The sequence below is a fragment of the Semicossyphus pulcher genome, unplaced genomic scaffold, assembly GCF_022749685.1.
Source record: "Semicossyphus pulcher isolate SPU_LCO1_2020_fin unplaced genomic scaffold, fSemPul1.0.p SCAF_5, whole genome shotgun sequence".
NCBI classification, from domain to species: Eukaryota; Metazoa; Chordata; class Actinopteri; order Labriformes; family Labridae; genus Semicossyphus; species Semicossyphus pulcher.
Genome location: NW_027211726.1, coordinates 11,108,582 through 11,124,455, shown reverse-complemented (window position 1 = coordinate 11,124,455; position 15,874 = coordinate 11,108,582). Strand labels below are relative to the sequence as shown.

The 15,874-nt window shown below is 42.9% G+C and overlaps 1 protein-coding gene across 2 annotated transcripts in view; it reads left to right on the top strand.

Annotated features, from left to right (window-relative positions):
• The first annotated feature begins 606 nt into the window (after positions 1 to 606).
• Positions 607 to 15,874, top strand: part of rbms3 (RNA binding motif, single stranded interacting protein) — a 320,758-nt gene continuing 305,490 nt past the window's right edge. For both annotated transcript variants that reach the window (XM_069681044.1, XM_069681042.1), the window contains exons 1-2: positions 607 to 810; positions 2,903 to 3,076. In XM_069681044.1, coding sequence (XP_069537145.1) covers positions 2,918 to 3,076 — 159 coding nt within the window. In that variant the 5' untranslated portion in view covers positions 607 to 810; positions 2,903 to 2,917. The remainder of the gene's footprint in view (positions 811 to 2,902; positions 3,077 to 15,874) is intronic.

The following is a 15,874-nucleotide window of genomic DNA, read 5'->3' as shown; positions in this document are numbered from 1 at the left end:
TATCTCTATTACTAAGCAGATGCACTGACTTACTGAATTACTGGTCTGACTTCACCTCACCTCAAACAGGATAGGTCGACTCCTCCCTCAGTAGTAGAGCTGCATTAATAAATTGTAGGAAATAGTAAGATGTTTAGAAGGAAATTATGCTAATGTCTGCACTATGTACACACTCTGTTTTTGAATTTGTTTTTGCTTATTGTGGCTACAGCTGGAACATACAGTACAACATTACTTTTGAATTGAACAGTTAGAAATGTGTATTTTATTGACTTTGTTGACTTGTTATTGCCAACAAAACAATACATTGCCTATGCATTTTTCGGTATAGACAGAAATTTTAATTTTTAAATTGTGTTTTTGACAGGCTCGGGTAGAAAAACAGAAAGTTTTTGCGTTTAAACATTGGAAAGTCATCGGCAACATTTTGCCGAAGGACACAGTATATTTCGAGGAGCACCTGAAGGCACCACTTTTGACACGGGCTCTCTGTAACCAGGAGGAGGGTTTGTTTGGTGACAGCTCGCGGAGACACGCCCGCCGTGACAGCAGCAGCGGCGGCGGGTTGTGCAGCTTTGACACCGTTTACTGCCTGCTCCTCGGCGGTGAATGAAGTGTCTCGCAGCCTGTCTGCAGGGTGTTGACGGAATAACTTCTCATACAACTAAATGAACCGGTTGCCTGTTGTTCTGCCCCCGACTGCCGTGGCTTTCCGCGTCACAGCAACCACAGAGATGTAAAGCAAGTTGCACTACCGCATCTTCCTCTTGTTATGCTTTTGACATAACGAAGAGCCAAGAAGTGACAGAGGTATTTCATTCTTTTGGGACTTGTTTGCGTTAGTGTGCCGCCGCCATGCGCAGTTTAAGGTACCGTAATAACACGGATACAGTTCTAAAAGACCTGCCAGCGGCGACAACCCCTCGTTTTGATGTTTATAAGTTGCTCGAAGCCGGGACAACGTCAGATAATGTTTTGTTGGAGATGTTTTACCTGTATCAAGGAAAAGGTCCACTGCTGTCTGCAGCTTCATTGCCTCCGGGCGTGCATTTGACGCGAAACAGGCGGATGCACATTAGCAAGTCAGGAAGGAGCCAACTTTAAACCTTTTAACAACAGTCAACTCAAAATTTACCTGTTAGGTCGCTAGCCCGAGTACAGATACTTAAACGGTTTCAATATCATCGAAAATATAAGCCATACTATTAACTGTTAATCACTATTAGCCACAATAAGCAGCTTTTTCTCTCTTCTACATTAATGTTTGCAGGTTCACGTCACACCATACGTCACAGGGTTAATTAACCAAGGGCAACAGGTGCGTTCAACCGTGATTTCAAGGCGCCAAGAAATTGTAACCTTTGCCGATGGTGTCAGCGTGTTGCAGCCCTGTTAAAGTGTTTGGTAAAAAGTCCTTCAGGAGATGTATTTATGAGACAGCCCATCTCACCTGAGAGAACAGCTAACTGACCTCATAACTTATTGATGGCCCCAGAATGCAGAATGAAGCAACTCGGTGCTAAACACCAGCCAGCATCTGATTTTAGATGGATAGTTTTTGATCTGTCCTTTGGACAAGGTGACTTTTCTTTACTTTGTTCTTGCCTGCTTTATTGTTTGGGGACTTTAAGGTGCGCTTGCTGCTGTTAAAGTGCAATGAAACTTATCCCAGCTAACTTGTAAACACCATCAAATCCTAAGGATGTTTCTCATTTTCCGGTAAAGTTAAAGGTGAAAACCTTTAATGGCTTTTTTTGCACTCAGTCTTTAAGTTTCACAAGGAAACAAGGCTTAAATAATGCTATAGTGTTTCTGTTAAGGCTTTCATCAAATCAAATAAATAGGATTTTAATAATAAGTAATTCATGAGAACAATCCTGGTTTTGGTCATCCACTGTCAGAGGCAGATGAGGTCAGAGGTCGGGGTCAGCCGCAGTGCAGAACCCTGCAGTTGGTAGGGATTCATTTTACGCCGCTTTTGAGTTTGGATTTATACATGCACTTTAATTGGAAACCATAGATCTATCACACGACATTTTGGCTTGTCATGGCAGGAGAAGCGCGTGTATCAAACGTTGCTTACAATGGCTCTGCTCCATAAAGTGCCCCAGTGAACCGTGACAGTGAACGAGCATGCAAAACACCCAGATCAGGGAACCAGCTCACCACCAGGCATCATTTCTGTGTATATAACACCTGTGCTTTTCCTGCTTTGACATGCCAAAAAATCTCTGAATAGGATCAGTGCTTTGTAAACACTTTAGTGCTTACTTTCCCACATCAGTATATAGGGAGCCTCTTTATTTCAAGAACACTGCTGCCCCAATGTTCCTTGTTTCTGTGTTAGAAAAATGCTGATGTTTTTGAACAGCTGATTTTTATCTGTCTGGTTAATATTTGTTTATTTACACCTTTTTTCATCACACAAAGCTACAGCAATCATTACAAGGGGCTGAAGTGTTAGCCGCAGTCTGGATTATTATTAAACACAATAGAAGTATGCAAATGAAGTCTACGTACTATGTAAACGCGAAGCTAAATATGTTTGTATGTTTCACTGTCATCTCTTGTTCACCCTTGGCTTTCTTTGTTTATTATTAAATAGCCTACATTTATATATATTATAATAATATACATGTATTTATTTAAAGTAGATAGCTTATAGATAAGTACGGACTAAAGCAGTGCATTAGTAGGATCTTTCGTAAGGCCTTGATGCAAGACAGCTTACTTGTTTGCACGCAAATGCTAAATTTAAGCTTTAATAAGGTATCTAAAAAAACAGATGTCAAGGAAGTGCACTCAGATCAGTGTGAGTTTGACTTTCTGAGTTGTGTACCTGTCTAATTTATACTCTTTTACTTGTCTTTTATTTTCCTCCATCCTGCATTTCCTCTCCTAGGCACTGCAGAGGAAGATGGAGGTCCAGAGCGGCCTTCAGCAGCCGGAGCCTCGCCCTCTGGGCTCTCCTCGGTCAGGTGCCAATCAGCAGAACGAACTGGACGACAGCGGCAGGCCGTCCGCTGACAACCACAGCAGGGATGGGCCGTCAGCAAGCCAGAGAGAGGACAAAAAAGTAAGAAACAGACCCCACCTGTTGCGTCTGCGGCTGCTCTGCTGTTGTGTGTGCGCGTCTGGGTGTGTCAGTACATGCGTGTGATGAGTGATGAGATCCTGTCATGTACGCTTTCACAGAGAGACTCCAAGTCATTCTCTGTGTTACCTCTTGGAAAGCATAAAAGAGTTGCATTGGAGTTGGCATGTTTTTTTGTTGTTAATTTTGTAATTATTGATGAAAGCAGAGCTCTCACTCGAAGCAAACAGGTCGCAAGACAAAGTGAAACTGCAGGTAGCCTACATTTGGGTTTTGGCTTCAGCGGTTAAAGGGAAGTAGGTAATGTTTTGCTATAATGCCATAGCAACCACGCCTTACAGCACATACTACAAAACCACAGCTGATGCGAACATTCAGAGGAGCTCATCATTACATAAATAAGCTTGTGCAGTCATCACGTGCAAAGCGCTGATTCTAAAGCACATTAACCTTCTGCCATCTTTGAGCCCTCTGCACGTCCAAAGAGTGACAGTAAAATCCTCCCTGGCTCTCATCCATCTCGAGGACGTCAATCATGCTTGTCTGGCAGGAGCCTGAACCTCTTTCTGTCAATCAGCCTGAGAGGCTCTATAAGGCCTCGGAGCAGAGAGGAGATAGCAGCTAGAATAAACAGCACAGATATACGAAAACATTCACCCGGTGACGGGGCTGAATGCTGCTGGCAGCTGTGAATGGGATGCTTGTCACGGCGTGCTGTATCAATTTTGAGTCCTTTTGAGCAAACAGTAACGCATAACCCTGAAGGTTCTTTATCTCGGCGAGGTGAAAGGGCTTCTGAGGCATTAACACTGTTGAACATGAAAAATAGTATAATTGCTTTTGTTGTGGCGGGTTGGCAAGGCATGCTCTGTTACTAATGTATCTTAATCCTACTGCTTGTTAATTATTAATATGTATTTTTTACCAATTTATCGTCAATCTACAGCATCAGTGTCCATGCACAGGATATATATAAGGAACCTACCCAAATAGATTCTCTGTATTTTGGTATTAATAGATGTTTAATATGATATTCTGCACTTATATGTAGTCATACTGAAGTATAAGCCGTCCTTAATTAGAATGGGTATGTGTTGTAGGTGTAACGCAGTTGCAGCTGCATCTGCATCTGAAGTTAATAATGTATTTTCAGCCTGTTTGGACTTTTGCTTACGTAGCTGTGGTGGTTTTTTTTTAAGATTAAGTTTAGGGCCTGTTATGCCTTTATATATATATAGAGAGAGAGAGGACAGTGGATAGTGTTGGACACAGGGGAAGAGAGAATGGGGGATGACACGAGGCAAAAGGCCGAGGGTGGGAGTTGAACCTCGGGCCACTGCATCGACTATAGCTTCTGTACATGGGCCGCCAATTTAACCACTGAGCCAATCCGACGCCTGCTGTGGTGTTTTAATTAATCATTTAGATTCTCCATTTTACCCCAGCTGATGCTGCCTTATACTTATTGTTTAAATATTAAAGACCAGCTCCAGTCATGTTTTAAGACATATAAAATGCTCTGCTTGGAATAATAAATAGTGTCTGATATGTTTTTTTCTGCAAAATATGTTTTATTACCTTGTAAAAATCCTCCCAGCTGGAACGTTTTGTTCTAAGAACGTTCGGAGAATGTTAGTGCGATTTTCTTGTAATGTTTTGAGAGGGAGGTTTTTATTTGGTTCTGAGAATGTTCCTTTGAATAGTAGGAGAACGTTCTCTGAAATGTCCAGAAAGTGGCCGTGAAAATGTTCAAATCACAATTCAGGAACGTTTAATAAATCACGTTCTGATAGTTCAGGCCGTACTAACATCCTGAAGAGATCCTCAGAATGTCACAGTGAGCATGTTCTACCTTTGTTTTTATGTAACATTGAGCAAATGTTTCATAAAAGGCGTTCTGACATCCCAGGCCTCGATACAGCCTACAGCTAGCTTGTAATGTAGTAATTAGTAGTAACGTTAACGTTAGCAATCAGTAGTGAGTTTGCAAACATTACGATGACGGTTACAGCTGGCTTGGACATCGCCGAAGTGGTTGCCATAGGTTATAATGATATGCATAGCGTCACCCCGTCCATTAACGGGATTGGCTCCTTAGGTTTATGACATCACAAACCTGCCAATCTGAAATCGTGTTGTTCAGCCTGTCCTTGGTACACTGCAGTTTAAAAGCAGACAGGCCCAGCCATGGAGATGACTGCTGATGTTGTCCCTGATATGTCTTGTAGCACATGAAAAACACTGTTTACAATGTTAAACACTTGATTTTCACTGGAGGAGATGAATGCAAAACTTTTTATGCCTGCATAAATTCACGTATCATTACCAGTGTTTTGTGGTAAACCTTCAAATCATGCATATTAGAGGAGAACTTGGAGGCTTTTATCTCTCTCAGACACTTCATAGAAATCCTATACCTCAGACATTTTGCAGGGAGATTCAATACACACTCTGCACAAGGCTGGATTAAAGATCGCTTCCTCTCTTAGATGTAATTGGCTCATTGAAACAAGCAGGACTTACACACTCTCGCACACAGACACACCACAGGGCTTCCTGGTTGCCTTCACACTATCGGCTCCAACAATTGGCTTTTAAAAGTTGTATCGGACCTCAGAGTTACGCCTTTTAAAGCTCATATTGATGTTAAACGTCTGCTTTGAGTACACAGCGTTCGTGTTGAACTCAGGCAATTTTCTGCTTTCAGATTCCGGTGCAATATTGCGAGGCAATGAGGCACGGAGGCGTTAGCTTTATCAGTTTAAGACAGCTAAAGTTGTCTAGCTAGCTATCAGTGGCAACATCAAACAATATTAATTTCATAGTGGGTGTCCTGAAGTGAGAGACACCACCTTACAATACACAACAAGGTCACAGGCCCTGTCATTGAAGCCATGAAGGTGTAAGTGTGTGTGTAACGTGTGTATATTTGTTTTTTTTACACTTTTGTGGTGTTTGTTGGTTAATTAGCGGCTGATTTAACACCTGCTCTAATTTACTGACGGTGGCCCTGGGAGTGTGTGAGCCTGTCACACCGCCTGACCAACTGGTTGGCAGGTCGGCTCCTGCTGCTGCGGTGTCATTGATTAGTCTGGAGAGTATATTCATCAAGGTGTCATCGTGGAAGTGGACCAGTGTTTTGGCCTTGTTATAGGGTGCTTGGCTCCGGCCTGCCCTGTTGTTTATTAGTGATACATCATAGAGAGTGAGGCGGCGCAGTCTGACCTGTGGGCTCAGGGTCAGCGCTGCTGTGGCATACAAAGTCGTCCGCCGTGCAGTCAGCTGTTGCTTTAAAGTTAAAGAGGTGGTGGAAGTTAACTTGCTGTTTGAATCCTCAGACTGTCTCCACAAAATCTTCAACGTCCAGGTTTAACCTTTACTCATACTGATGAAATACCCACCAGTGAACACTTAATCCCACAATGCCCCTGGTTGTAATGCTTCCTGCTAACTCTGGTAGCCTTGGTTTGTAAAGTGATTTTAAGTGTCAGAATCAGACTAGACTAGATGGATCAGTTGAAGATGGCTTAAGTTTTCTTGACACTTTGGTGTCATGTGACCAATCACTGTCTTACTGAGGAATCATTGTGTAAAAGTGGTCACAGCTGAGGATCCTGGATCCAATACACAGCACCACACAGCTCAGATTTTACTCCACTCTTTTACAGCTACAGTTGCAAGCTAGGCTTACTATCTTCCACTGGGAATTTAGAAGCTAGCCTGCTACCGTTGTTATGCATTCAAATAGATGACACTGCCTTAAAGGGCCAGCTCGCCGATTTTCAACCTCAGTCCTATCATGCTATTATGGGGAGCTAATGCCATTGTGGCCCTGGAAAACCTCCGCCAGACTACATGAAACGCGTCATCTGGTGGAGGACTGCAGACCTGAAGATTTTTTAGACGATCCTATATTCTCGTCATATTTCGGATTCTGTACCGCTCTGAGGCATTGCCTGCAGCCAACATGGTAGTACTTAACTCCAGCGTCTCGCCAGTTGGGCCATTCCTTTCAGAGGGAGGGGCGCAATGCACGCTGGATGTTGTAGGAATGTAGAATGGGCGAAACCACAAACTGTTTGCACAACTTTCTCCACAGCTATGGCACCAATTTCAAATATCATTGCTTCTATCGATTACAGAGAACACCAGCTTTGACCGACAGTGACTTTTTCCAGGGGAGAATTGCTCCTTCAAGGCCCATCTTTGTAATTCAAACCAAGAGAACAAAAGGAGATGGATGTTTGTAATGCAGTTTGAATTGTAAAAATCGGTTCAGCCATCACGGAGATATCAATGAGGAAAGTCTGTCTTGCCAAAAGTATGAGGGCGTAGTTTTCAAGGAGCATTACATTTAATCTATGGGAAAAACCTTTCCTGAGGACAACCTTTGAGAGGTCTTCTTAATGTTTCATATTGGGAACAGGGAATGTAGATATAATCCCCTGTGTTTGTCCTGGAATTATAAAAAGTCTGGTCAAAACTGTCAGCAGCTCCATATGTTGCAGGGTGACCGAGGAACGTCTGGGGCACTCAGATCAAGGATGGTGCCAAGAGAAGGGCACAGGATCAGCCTGCAGGCTATGAATTTGCCTGCGGGGCCTTTTTGAACTGAAGTAATTCTACAAACTGTTTTTAGTGTCTGCTCATGAAGACATTTTGCCGATTAAATGAGGAGTAAAGACAAGATGAGGAACACCAATGTATTGGAAGGTTAAAGAAAAACAGTAAATATTTCCACTTTAAAATGTTTAGATTCTTAAGTGCAAAACAGCTAACCTCAGCTCCCAAGAGACCACGCTCAAAGAACATCAGGTGGAGTTTTCCTTCCAAGGGTCTTAAAGCTGACCCTGCACTTTAACCGCAACCTCTGCCTCCTCGCTTGAAACCCGACCTCTGTGTTGATCCGTGACTCTAATCGAAGCGCTGTACACGACCTCTAAACCACCCCTCGGGATCATCTCCGGGTGCATCTCGCAGCGCTATAGCATCGGCTTGTGCTCATTATTCTGCAATTAGCTTTGTTGAAATCTCAAAGCATCGGCCCGCCGCCGCTGATGATGAGCTACAGTGCTGATTTGAAGTGTTGCACTAATTGGAGCCATAACAGCCTACTGACCTTTTAACTTATTACCTGCACGGGAAGCAGAAATAAGTCTGCTATATGGACGCACATCGGAGTTAGCTCGCTGATCCGGCAGTTTTTATAATTGCTCTCTATTTTAAGAGCATGTGTGAGCGTGTCATCATTCCTGTGTACGAAAAACAGACTGATCTTTTCCTCGCCGTGTAATTTGTGTTGTCTTTCCATTAGAAATGAGTCACTGCGGAGCGAGCTTTTAGGCGTGGAGTGGAATAGTCGTACCAGTGATTATTGCTGTTATATTTGATTACACAAATGAGAAACATTCAGGATCAGAGGAAGCAAATTATATTAAATTGCTCTGAATGGATTATTTGTGTGCACTTCCAAATGAGCGATCAGAAAATTAAAATGCGTGCAGATGTTCCTCCGTCAGGATTTGATTGAATTTCATGTTTGTTAACCAATAAAATCAAATTGTGTGAGCTGCAGTCAGATAAGTGGAACTTTTCTTGACTTTGGGATGACTCGCCGCCCAGATGCTCATCAAGTATTTGCTTAATGGATTCTCCCTCATCATGACTTTTAAGATAACTGGAAAAGCAGATGGCTTCTTACCTTGCCGGGTAATTTGGCTTCAGTTGCAGGGCGACAGGTTGAGATGTGATTCAGTAAGCTGACTGCTTTTTTAGTCTTTTTTTTTCTGGCCAGCAATTTAATGATTATAGAATTTTCCAGCTTTATGTATCACATAAGCATTGATTTATTTCTGCTGCAGGTTGCACAAGATCTGAAAGATGTCAGGTAAAAATGGTGCATAATGTGGTCGGTGAAGTTGTTGTCTTCTCTCTCGGCATTGCCGGAGTGAGCAGAGTGCAGCGGGTTGAGGTAAATACGGGCAGACATCCTGAACACCACCTCCACAGCCCCCCTCCTCCTCCACCCTACAGATTACCTCAGTGCTAGCTAGCGGGGCCCAGATAATTACCTTGTGTTATTTCTCCTCCCACACTTTGCTTTTGAAGTCGTGGCTGCCTGGCCGCCTCGGCTCTAATAGCATCCCGGCATGCCATCGATCCCGCTCGCACCCCTCCTCCGGATACGAATGGGTAGTGGAGGTGGGCTGGAGTCTGCCCGGATCCTCTGCAGGTTTCTCTAAAGCACAGCTTTATCAATAATCCAGTATGCATGATCATGGAAACAGCACCATATTCTGTAATATGAACATTAGTGTGATAATGTGGAAGATTTATCATTTAAATAAATGTCACTATCTATTGCCGAATGAGGTAACACAATGATTGAGCCCATGGCCCACTGATGAAAGCCTTTACGTTTGCAGTATTACAGAGTGGCTGTCTGGTGCGACTTCCGCAGAAAAAATCACAAGCGGCGCCCAGTTAGTGACGCGTTTTCCATCACCCAGCAGTGGTTGGTCTGCCAGAGAGGGTAGGCGGAGCTAAGCGGCTGCTTTTCTCTCTGCAAGTGTTAACAGTGAGTAAACAGTAATCTACTATGGCTGAACAAACAAAGAAATGATGGATGACTACAGATACAACTTCAAAAATAAGTAAAAATCCAAAGAAAAAGAAACAAACTCGACGCTCAGATGAAGGCAAACAGTCTAAAAAGGAAAGCGACCGACAGCCGGGAAACCGTGGACATCACACATGCGACACTGTATGGATATCTAGGAAGTGTGCTCTGCAAGTACCGTTTCTCGCCATAGGTGCCGCCAAAGACAACAAAACTTAGCTCTTCAAATTACTACTTTAAACTGCAAACTACCACGTGTTCTGACAAGTGGCGTCTTTTCAACGTACCTTGTCAAATACTTAACTTGAACAGACGCAAATAGCTGCCCCTTTCTTAGTTGAACAAGTCGAATCTGACATGACTTAATAATTTCCTTCGTGTGTGGAGTGTGTAAAAACCTACACAAGAGCAGGAACCTTTCAAAAAGTCTTTGCTGTTATTGAGAAAATGAATGGCTTCCTTGAGCTGCTACCTCCAGAAAAAGAACATATATTGTTGCTGTAATAGTTTTAGATGCGCTGTGATGCCTTCATCCTTTGACAACACATTTTTAAGCTGAATGCCTTGAGACGACAGATAATCACAGGCAGATACAGCACGACTGTATGTATGTAGTTTATTTTACAATAAACATTACAAATAAATACAATCCATATTGGTTGGCTAGTTCCAGGGTCCTGGTACTGTGCAAGTCACGGCTAACTGTGACGCTAAATGGAGCTGAGGCATCGTTAGCGGAATTAGTTTCACCTGTTCGAGCCAAATGTCTGCTGCGAGAAAGGCCTTTTGTTTGAATGCAGCTCGGCTCTGTCGTCGGGCATGGCTATCTCTTCCGCAAAGAAACGCACTGATGCTGCTTTTCATAAACAATCACAGAGAACAAGCAGCTCCTCTAATCATTAAGTGCCGAGAATGTGCCCTTTTTAAGAGACAGATTGATGAAACCTCTGCAGAGCGCTAATTTGGCAAAACACTTATTAAGCACTGCAAGAACGCAACTAAAATAACCGGCCACGAACACCTGCCTGTTGCTTGCCAGACATGACGAAGCTCTAAAGAAAGTTACCAACCAGAACACACCAAGTTTTATAAGTTCTTATAAAGGCACAAAGAGGTGTCAACTGAAAGCTACTTAACAGTTATTCCAAAAATACTTAGACTTTTAGAGCGTGTGCCTCTGTCACTCTTCACGCTGCATTTCCATTAGGTGAGGTGAGGTAAATATATCATGTCTGCAGTGTCCAGGGCAGGAAGTAATTGGGTTAGCTCCTAGTTTGGTGACCAAGTTCAGGCATTAGTCCATGATCTCTGTATTAGGGACAGATTATCATTAGTGAGAAGGTGCAAAAGCATTGCAAATTGTTTTTTAATCCTTTGCTCTATTTGTCATTAGTGCATGGGTATCTACTGTCAACTTTAGCCTCTGTAAAAAACAATGCGCAGGTAGTAATAGTGCTACATTTTGTAACAGTACAGGCAGTAGGGGATGCTAATCGGTGCGGCCAGCATGCTATTAAATGCGACCTACTCTTGCTATTTGTAGAGAGATTTTTTGTGTTCCTGCTGCTATTTTAGTCCGCTGGCTCTTTAATCTGTCATATAAAAGTAGAGAGGATGATCAAGCGTGTCAAATGTGTATCATAGTCCTGCATCAAAACACACCTTCTTTGAGTTGCTCCATCCCTTCACTGCTTCTATTGTTTAAAGCAAACTCTTAGTATAAACATAGACGACACTTACGCACACACACACACACACACAGAAACTTGCACCCTGACACACTACCAGCAGATCACAGGGACCTTATTAGCTGCTGTCACAACACATTTATCCCTCATCCGTTTCAGGGAGCTGTCGCGAGCGAAAGGTTGCTCTCTTCTGCAAAGTGGCAAACTGGGCTCCTCACGGTGTTTTTCGTTCTCCCTTAATAGAGAGCGATGGCATGGGCCCCTGCCATCTCTATCTGTGGCCCTGTCCAAACAGGGCCGATTTCTGCACGAAAATAGCCCTGCTGTCAGCTCGCCTTAGTTGCCGGGCCCGCTGAGAGTCAGTTAAGGGGATCAGTGCTCGCTGGAGTGTGCGGCTCTGTGGTAAGACACGGTGCTGGTGACACATTGCTTTGATGGGATCACCGGCCGCTCCTAATCCCCCCTCGACACAGATGACCTAAGGGGCTCATTGGACTCAGCAGAGTCACCAGTCATGACTCCAGTCCTGCCTGCCTGCAGCGTCCCATCCAGTTGACCTTTACACTCAGAAATGGCGTCTAAACAGCATTCAGCTTTTTGGCTACATGTGTTTATTGACTCTCTCTGCAGAACGAAGTCACCTTTGAGGCTTGTAGTGGAGGTGTCTTTACATGTGCTTTCTTGCACCTTTGCACTCTTTGACTTTTCCACATTTAACACTGGGAATCTTAGGGCTGCACGATATAGCCGTAACAGGTCTTACCTTTGCCGAAATTTCATCATCATGATGCAGATTTGTAAAAAGTAAAGATGAAGCTTTGTCAGGTCTGTCCTCAAGAGGAGAAGAAAACAACTGTTAAAATGCTCGTTTGTTGAACAGAGGTCGGATCGATCATTTCTGATGCATTCGGGGAAGTCGGGAAATCTGAACGCTGAATGGCTTTCGTGACACTGTGTCAGGGAATTTATCTCAAGCTGAATTTTAGATGTCTGTTTATAGAGATTAATAAGAAGCTAAATCAGATAGCCGCTGATGGGAGCCGGGATGTCATTACAACCAGTTCTTCCTGCATACGCCGCAGCCTGCTGATACGTGATTGGTCAATACTACTCGGACTACAAGCTTAGTACAAACGAAAACCAGAACACTTGCCGTTCCGGAAAATCGACGTCCCTACCTACAGATTTCTATGTATAATCTGTAAATCGAGATTAACCTGAAGGGAATTGTTTGCACTTAAGCTCCTGGTAAGTTAGAGATTTCACAGCAAAGCACTCAAAGCTTTATATGTTTTTATTTAACAGTTTTTGAACACCATAAATATCCCCCCAACCCATTTCAAATGATGGACTATTTTATGTTGCACCATTACGTACAACCCCAATAAAACGTAACGGCTCTAGGGGGGTGAATCCTTACAACAGGCACTGTGCTGTGTTGACAGAAGTCCCATTGTTGTTCTCTTCTGAATATAATGCTGTGATGTTTTTTGACACATCCCGGCAGATTTTTTCCCCTGAGAATTTTGAAACCATAAACTACAGTAGATAAATAAAACACACTGGAGCTGCTGTGCTTTGAGTGGGTTCATAATGAAATATTTGTTGGACGTGCGGCTTGATTTGCAGGCCAGCAGTTTGGCATGGGAACATAAGCATGAGAACACCCTGTTTAGGAGGCCATCTGGAAAATCCTTCGCACTGATTAAAAAAAATTCAACCCCTTGCATTTTCAGTTTTTAATGAATCGAGCACCCCGTCGATGTTTGCTGCGCGGCTGCTGCACTGGCTCTGGGTAGAGGCGTGTGTGTGTGTGTGTGACTCAGTGTCAAGGCTGGGAACTGTTCACTCTCTCCGTTTGTGATGACTTGGCAGCAAAGGAAAGGTCAAGGAAGACTTGGGCGGAATTGCCAAATGTGCTACATTAGCAGTAGTCAAACCTAGTTTTCACAGGATGGAGACTTTTATGTGACGCCAGGAAATATGTTTAATGATCTCATTTCTGGCTAAAGATTGTGCTTAACGTGGCTCTGACGGCCACAAAACAAACTCTTATCTTTAATGAGTGAGAGGCAGAAGCCTTACATTATTTACGTTCACTTTATGAGTCAAAAAACTGTTTAAAAACTGTAACAACTACGCTCTCTATGCCAAGACAAAAGCATGTCTTAATGCTATGTTTAGGCTTTCCTACACTACACTACACTATACAATATGCTGTTATTATTAGGGGTGGGACAAGATATCGACACGGCAACATATCGTCGTCCTGACTCGATTTCCCTGCGATCATGACTCCTCGCGGTGGCGCTTATGACATGAATGAGGGTAATGTGAACGGAAATTAATTGGCCGAAGAAGAAGTTATGATTATATGATTTTCTTGCAATATATCAATTATCGCAGTCTCGCTGTGTCGTGATATTATCGTTATCGTGGGCTGTATCGTATCGTGAGTTACCCTGCGATTCCTACCCCTCATCCCGACCATTCCCACAGAGTTACCAGGGCATAGCCCATGATCCCTAACTGGCTTCCCACTCATAAACACTAAGCCTACCACTGTGTTCAGCTCTGAAACAACATACTACAGGGGACTGTGCCTGGGTCCTTAGAAGAGTGGATGAGTGCTTTCTTTAATGACTTGAAAAGTGTTGAAAAGTTACACTGCTTTTCCCACCCCGAGTTATTTCACAAATCATTTCTGCCAATGTCTGTTTTGTATTGTTCCAAATACCAAAATGCATTTAACACATCAGAAAGCCTGTCTCCCATTTTCCTAAGAACAAAAAAAGAACAGAAAGAACTTTGAAGATGCTTTTACTTAACCGACTGCACACTGTTGGAGGAAAGAGAAAGGGAAATCGAGTGGCTTAATTTCTTATTAGTCATGCTCTTAAACTGCTTGTATTTTTGATTTGCCCTAAAAAAGCATATTGTTTTATTTCCTCCACTTTGTGTTTGCTTTCAAACACAGCTCGTGTGGAAATCAGAGTCTGAATTGGAGGCTGCTGCTGCTGCCATTTTCTTTGTATTCCCCAGCATAGGGGAAGGATTTGTATGCTCCTCATTGTATCGAGGACATTTCGCTTCCATATCACTTATACAAACATATCACACTTTAAGTCATTTCACATGAATTGAGTCGGAGTAAAATTCTGCATAAGCACAGTCAGCCATTGCTCAATGATAATAACTTAGCACAGTGTTGTCACGCTGACACTGAAAGTATGAAATGTCTTGACACAGAATAATTGTATTTCTCAGGACGTCTTCGTGACAAAGACATTCCCACGGGAGGATGACCTCAGCTCGGTTCTGTCTGCTCTGACAGATGCTCCACTGTTTAGTCGTGACACACACACTCAAATATTTCCATTTGGACAATCTGTTTCCTCTCGGAAATGTCGTTTGATTAGATATAATCAAACCCCTTGCGTCAATATTTCCCAGTGTTTAGACGAGACTAGACTTGCAGTCCAAATAGCATGACAGGAAACAAGACGTGTATTTTCCGGCGGATTTACTGTTTAATTGCAAATAGTGCTTCATGTTATCCCACAAAAACAAGATCTAAAACATGTAATTAAATAAATCTGTCCTACAATATCTATTGTGTGCTGTAATACAGCATGTCTACCCTCATTTAACAGGGCGTAATGATTAGGAACAAATAGCTGCCACTTTACTGAGTAAAGTATTGGTTAGAGGTTTCTCATCGGCTGACAGAGAAACAAAAGAGAAAAAAGCAGCAGTAACACTGTTTCCTCTTAAATCTAAGCGGGGTTTATTGAGTGATGCACTGGAAACACTAATCTTGAATCCGCGGGGCATCTGGACATACTCTTTTAAGTAACAATAGTTTACATATTATCTTCTATTAAATTTGAAACCACAGTTGGGTGGGGAAGGGGAGTGCGCATAGCTAAGTGAAGCTGCACCGCAGATGTTGATTTTATTTTCTGCTTTTAATCAGTTTGTAATGAATAAATAAATCTGTGTTGAATCCATACGATATGAAATTGAGCCACGTAGTCTCTTTCTCCAAGCCCTCCCTTTTGTTCTGTCTTTGTAAAGACATCAAGCTTTGGGCGCCCGCGGGGACTTTACCATAATTGGTGACATCGGAAGAATCTGAACGCTAATAGGGTTTGACAAATTTCAACTTTAGCAGATATTTTTTGAACCATTTCCCACCATAAATTGTGTCTATTTACATCAACTTCTAATGTGAAAGTGCTGTGCAAAAAAATTGCATTACAATTGGTCTGACCACATCATTAGTCATTTTAATTGGCACTTAATAACAACCAGACAGGAGCGACGGTTTAGCTTAGTTGGTAGAGCAGGCGCCCCATATACAGAGGCAATGTCGGCTTAGGGTTCCTCTCCGACTTGTCGCCCTCTGGTGCATGTCCTACCCTCTGTCTCTTCCCCATTTCCTGTCAGATGTCCTATCCAATAAAGGCAGAA